The sequence below is a fragment of the Vombatus ursinus genome, unplaced genomic scaffold (assembly GCF_900497805.2).
Source record: "Vombatus ursinus unplaced genomic scaffold, bare-nosed wombat genome assembly UNPS02014830.1, whole genome shotgun sequence".
In the NCBI taxonomy this organism is placed as follows: Eukaryota; Metazoa; Chordata; class Mammalia; order Diprotodontia; family Vombatidae; genus Vombatus; species Vombatus ursinus.
Genome location: NW_020954608.1, coordinates 50041635 through 50048072, shown reverse-complemented (window position 1 = coordinate 50048072; position 6438 = coordinate 50041635). Strand labels below are relative to the sequence as shown.

The 6438-nt window shown below is 38.4% G+C and overlaps 1 protein-coding gene across 1 annotated transcript; it reads left to right on the top strand.

Moving 5' to 3' along the window:
• The first annotated feature begins 3545 nt into the window (after nt 1-3545).
• On the top strand, nt 3546-5946 carry PDE6H (phosphodiesterase 6H). Its single transcript, XM_027838502.1, has 3 exons — nt 3546-3704; nt 4409-4449; nt 5739-5946. Exons 1-3 carry the CDS (start codon nt 3571-3573, stop codon nt 5813-5815), a joined length of 252 nt encoding a protein of 83 aa, XP_027694303.1. The 5' UTR covers nt 3546-3570; the 3' UTR covers nt 5816-5946.
• Nucleotides 5947-6438: the final 492 nt, after the last annotated feature.

Below are 6438 nucleotides of genomic sequence, written 5' to 3'. Positions count from 1 at the left end.
AAAGTGTTCTTTTTTTTAAAGAAAAACTATATAACCGAAGTTGATATTTCATATGCAATTCTCTTTTCAGTTCTCTTTGTGTATTGAAATGTTTATTAAAAGTTCATTATAGGGGCAGGTAGGTGGCACAGTTGATAGAGCACCGGCCCTGGATTCAGGAGGATCTGAGTTCAAATCTGGCCTCAGACACATAACACTTATTAGCTGTGTGACCCTGGGCAAATCACTTAACCCTATCGCCCAATCAAAAACAAAACAGAAAAGTTCATTATAAAAGAAAAAGTACAATGTCCTTATCAAGTGCATATAATAATTCTTGACATCTATGATAATTATTGGCATCTATGACCTAGAACTCCAGTTCTGGGTTTCAGTCTGGATTCAATTTTGGGTCTCATAAATACCTCCCTTTAGTTAATGGCATCATCTAAGTTTCCCCCTGAGAACATCAGAATATGACTCATGTGTGGGTCTGATACAAATGAATGGCCAAGTCCAGATGTTCTACTTCGTGGCACAGTTCAGTCTCTTGCTGCTACTCACCTCTATCTCCTGTTTAATCTAGGAACTGAGCATAGTATACACACTCCCCTTCTTTGTAGGTAGATGACCTCAGCATTGGCTTGAACTATTTCCTCTCCTTTCTAGGTAGAGTGGTTCAGGAGCCCCTCCACTGGATGACTCTTCTTCCAAGTACATGTCTTTATCTCAATACAGCTAAAGAACACCATTTTGGGGGGAGGAGGAGGTATCCTTTGCTTTCCATGTAAAAATTAGCTCCTTCTGGTCACTGGTACCTCTGAGTCTCTTCTGATGAATCCATGTTTCACTCATGAATTCATCCTCCATTACTGTCCTTGCTTCCATGTTCTGTACATGGTTTCAAACAAAAAAACAAAAAAAACCCAAATTGGTTGATGAATTCCCTGAGTATATCCACCAGTCCCTTTTGACAAATCTTTTCTTTTTCTTCCTCATTGGGAACATTTCTTTCATTATTCAGAATTTCATCTTAAATTTGAGATGCCACCTTTCTACACTCCTTTGCAGAAGTGGTTGGGGGGAAGGGCAGGCATTGTTGTAGGAAACTTCAGACTTTTTTAATATATTGTTTTATATTTGTAGATTTTTGTATATTTGTATATACTTTGTATATTTTCTTTTCCTTCCTTTATTTCTACTTTATTGTAACAAATATCTTTCTGGGAGGGAATGGGGACAATGGGAAGTATGGATAATGTAAAAATAAAGGACAGCAATAAACTTTTATTTAAAAAAATTTCATCTTTAGAATTTTCAATGCTAACCTCCCTAGACCTTTAGTTTATGGTAGGCCTGTACAACCTTCTGCCCACGGGCTGCTTACGACCCACTGGCATGTCATAGGACTTCTGGTGATCCGTGAAAAATGTAAAGGATGTTTTCCTCTACATTTTTCCTGGGCTCCCCAAAATCCTTTGGTGCGCAGCAAGTAGCCTGTGGGCCGTATGTGGGTCTGGTTTTTGGGATCCTACCCATCCTTCCTGTGAACCCTCCAGATATACCTAGGGTGAGGTACATGAAGGGAAGAGAAGGAGAAAGAAATAAGCATTTATATACCAACTATTATGAGCCATGCATTGTGCTAAGTGCTTTTCACAAATATTTTCTCATTTGACCCTCACAATAACCCTCGGAGGTAGGTGCCATTTTTATCCTCATTTTACAGTTGAGGGAATCACAGTAAACAGAGGTTAGATGACTTGCCTAGAGTCTCACAGCTAGTTAGTGTCTGAGGCCCATATTTGAACCCAAGGTTTACTGACTCCACACCCAGCATTCTATCCATAGCACCACCAGCTGCCTCACTGAATTTCCTCTCCCCCATCACAAATACTAAGATGAAGTGAATACCAAGTTTCCCACTGTCACAATTTCAGTAACAGATTTCTTATACGTTGGTTCCAATCCCGAGATTTCTGCAGGCATGTAATTATAAAATTAGAGTTTGAGTTTGAACTTAATTCAATTAAAGAAGTATTTTTAAAGCTGCTACTATATACACATCACTGCAGCTGGTCTGTGGCAAGGATTAGAGTCCTTGTATGCTGCAGCATATTTGAGAGGTACAATACATACCTAAGTAACTACAATAAAAATAAGATATAAGCACATAAAGTAGTTGCATTGGTCATAAACAACTGAGGGGAGCAGAGACCTCCCTTCATAGAGAGGGTAGGTTTGGATAATGGCAAAAGAGAAATTAGAGCGTGAGGAATAGATAACAAGTTGCTGGAGAAAAAATAATTAACCAGGGAAATAGAAGACAAAAGACAAATACTTTAAAGGTAAAGATGAAGATTTCCAATTTGATTCAGAAGGTAAAAAGAAAACAAAGGTAAGGGCCATAGAGGAAGGTTTAGAAGAGGGTTTTTTGAGTAAGGTTGAAAGAGAGGCAAGGAAAAACATACATAAGTGTCTTAGTGTAAATAGGTCAAACCAGGTGAAAGAAGCAGTGAGAAAGAAGAATTAGTCAGGAAGTTGAAGGGGGAAAGAAGACAAAAAGGATTTATTTACCTGACTCCTACAAGAGGGGATCAAGGCTGCTCAGAATCTTTTTTTATCAGGGTAATGCTGGTTGCACTAAGTGATGGGGAACTCGGGGAGCAGCAAGAATAGCAGAGTTCTTGTATCCTAGCAACCAACCTCATTATATACCATTTTCCTTTCTTTTAATGATCATTTCAACATTTACTTTTCTTAATTGTGAGAAGGCCATCCTAGCTATTTTTATATACTTACAAGAAATGAAGATACCGAGATGTGGGACTGAAAATCCTTTTGTATGGCTATAGGTGGAATAAAAGCTTATCCTCTAATCAGCTGGAATGTGGGTCCCTGTAGGGGTAATAGATTGATGGTGGTCAGTCTCTGAGGTCAACAGCTGTCCCTGGCCTGGAGCCAGGAAGACCCAAGTTCAAATCTGGTCTCAGGCACTTAGCAGATGTGTGATCCTGGGCAAGTCACTTAACCTTTGTTTGCCTTTGTTTTCTCCACTCTAAAATGAGGGTACTAATAGCACCTACTTCTTAGGGTTGTCATGAGGATCAATGGAGATAATATTTGTAAAGCACACTACCTGGAATGTAGAAGACATTTAATAAATACTTGTTTCCTTCCTTCCTAGAACAACACTCTCAGAGAGCTGATTTCAGAGTTAAATTATGGTCATAGGTGGTTAGAACAATTCATTAAGATGAGTCAGATTTCTTAGCTTCCTACATTTCCAAATACCTGTATTTTTAGTCTACCATCTCTACCCTACTGAATTTCCTCTACTACAAGATTTTGTTTCTTATTCTACTATTACTCTATTACCACATAAATCTAAAGTTTCTTCTTATTGAAAATGTATTAACTTCTTCTAACTTCCAGTCAAAACCCAAAAGTATTTTCATCCCTTGTTCTTAATAATGGCATATGAAGCTTTAAGAAATCTCTTTGAATTTTTAACTTACTTTATTGTCTGTGATTATCTTGTAGGTTAAGGCATTTGAGAGGGAAGCATTATCTACCTCCAGGAACTTGAAAATGAGTGACAACAGCACATTGGCCCCTCCATCTTCAGGCCAGGGTCCCACCAGTCCACGCAAGGCACCCCCTAAATTCAAGCAGAGGCAAACTCGACAATTCAAGAGCAAGCCTCCTAAGAAAGGTGTGAAAGGGTAAGAGTTCCTGCCTCCAAATTGGAGAAAAATATGCCACCACATCTCATGGTCATCGGTCCTAAATCGCCTTGGTTTGAAAATTTATTTCACCAAACAATCAGTGAATAGTCACTAAATATTCAGACCATACTTAGGAATTTCTTTTTTTTTTCATCCTCGGTCCCTCCATTTTTCTCTCCTCCTCTACTTTCATTTCAAGCTTTGCCTGAAGGTCTCAAACCACAATGCCCATTTCGTCTCCACTCCTAGGGCATCCTTCTCATAAGCTCACTTTGTATGCTCTTCATCTCCTGGCCATAGCTGTCCCAATTTTTAATTGGCTAAATGTATGTCTCTCTTTTTTAAAGGAGCAAAGCTTTGTCTCTTACTGAGGAACAATGAGAGCACAACTTCCTTTGATAGCTCATAAATGTTTCAAGTGATATTTCAGTTTCAACATCTCTTCCAGTGGCACACATTGGCTAATACTTATTTGAGCTGCCTTTTCTTGTTCTTTATCCAGGAGATGCTGTGAACGCTGTACAAATCAAAAGATCTACTGTATATAGATGTGAGAGGACAAAAAAAAAGGAACAAACCTGTCCTCTCTATTTCTCTTCCCTTCAGTCAAGAGAATTCCTAAATGAATCAATCCAAGTATCTTCTTCATCTGATCTCGGCTAATCCCTCCCCCACCCTTTCTTTTCTTTCTAACTTCTTAGGTTTGGAGATGACATCCCAGGCATGGAGGGCCTTGGAACAGGTGGGTCTAATGAGACGTTTTCACATGAGATCCTTAAATTTGAGAGCTATCAATTCTTATACTCTCAAGAAGACAGATACTTTTAAACTAGGCCTAAATGAAAACAGCTAGAAGCTTAAAATGAATATAAGGAATTTTTTTCTCCTATTAACTGTTTAATAGGTATTGATAAGAACTGTTGTATTTATAAGAGCAAGCATGCATGTATTCGCATTTTGCAATCAGCTGCTTATCTGAGTCAGCATCATGTATCAGATTGCACTTTGAATCAGGACACATACATCCAAATCAATGGTAAATCAAACGAGTTAATATAGGAGGTACTTTGCAAACCTTAAAGTGATTCCTAAATGTTAATTATTAAATATTTAATTATTTAATAATAATAATAATAATAATAATTATAGTAATAAATCCTAGTTCTGATTAACTAGTTATATATAAATTTCCTCACTGGAAAAATGGGGATAACACCACACATGATCAGGCCAACAGCACTACCCCATTTCTGATTCCCCAAACATGCATTTTTCTAAGAAATAGTAATAATGATACTAATATTAATAATATTTATGTATCACTTTAAGATTTTCAAAGAGCTTTACATGGGTTATCTTGTTTGATTCTCATGACATCCTTGTGAAATAAGTGCTATTATTGTCCCCATTTTACAGATGAGGAAACTGAAGCAGACAGAGTTAAAATAACTTGTCCAAGTTCCCACAACCAATAAATGTCTGAGGCCAGGTATGAATAGAAGCCTTCCTGATTCCAGGTCCAGCACTCTAATTACTGCACCATCTAGCTGTCTACTGAGTTTATAGAAATAGGAAACAATAGAAAGAGGGTTGGACCTGGAGGGAGACCTGGGCTCCTCACTTGATCTTTGTCAATAAGAAAGTGTACAAGTCAATTAGCTTCTCTGAACCTCAGTTTCCTCTCAAATGTTTTTGGGGACTAGGATGCCATTCTGGCTAAACTAAATGTCTGGGGTAAAAGACCAGGTGAGAATATGGAGATATCTCTCTATTTGAAAGACCTTCGGGGGCAGCTAGGTGGCGCAGTGGATAGAGCACTGGCCCTGAAGTCAGGAGGACCTGAATTCAAATCCAGCCTCAGACCAAACACTTGACACGTACTAGCTGTGTGACCTTGGGCAAGTCACTTAACCCCAAATGCCTTACCAAAAAAAAAAAAAAAAGAAAGAAAGACCTTCCCTGAAAAAGGGCACACAAGCTTCTAAGTCTGTGGAAAAGAATGGGTTTATATGCTTTTCTCCTCTTTTATAGATATCACGGTCATTTGTCCCTGGGAAGCCTTCAGCCACCTGGAATTACATGAGCTGGCCCAGTTTGGAATCATCTGAGTCAAGAAAGTAGCTGTCAACTATCCCCAACATTTCCTGTACCTTGGAAGTTTATGTGTGACCTCACCAATCTGTGATGTGTCCGGAGTCTTAGCTGTTTAGAATACTTTCTTCTTACACTCGCCCACAGATTAGGCACTTCAAATATCAGTCACATGTAAGGATTAAGGAAATGAACATTCCCTTTGGTGTCAAACTTTCTGTTTTCAAAATAGCTCAGCTCTCAAAATAGTAAACCTTCCTTCTGAGTGACTGATTTACCTCCAGTGATTAGATAAAGTTGCCTAAAATGTAGCACATGAACACCTTACGAAGTCAGAAGAGACGCATCCATGGCAAAGGTAAAGAGCGTAGTCAGTGGAATTATGCATCTTTAGTACCCTGAACTACATCACTTTAGTTCACATCTATCTTCTCCTTTTATCTGTACAGTCCACATAATGAGCTCATGTTTGGTCCAGTGGATTAGGACAATGTTCTAATATTATTTGTTCCTTCAGTTCCTGACTTTTTTGTTTCTTCTATAGGAAACTCTCAATAGGAAGACATTTCTGAGAACACTGTAGAAAATACATAGTCTTACTTACTTAAGAATGTGGCTATTTGACAGCAATTTTAAAAGC

Excerpts from the sequence above, each read along its gene's own strand:
- PDE6H (XM_027838502.1), top strand. The coding sequence starts at position 3,571 with ATGAGTGACAACAGCACATTGGCCCCTCCATCTTCAGGCCAGGGTCCC. Across the intron at positions 3,705-4,408 it reads CCTAAGAAAGGTGTGAAAGG|GTTTGGAGATGACATCCCAG; the intron begins GTAAGAGTTCCT and ends CTAACTTCTTAG. Across the intron at positions 4,450-5,738 it reads CATGGAGGGCCTTGGAACAG|ATATCACGGTCATTTGTCCC; the intron begins GTGGGTCTAATG and ends CCTCTTTTATAG.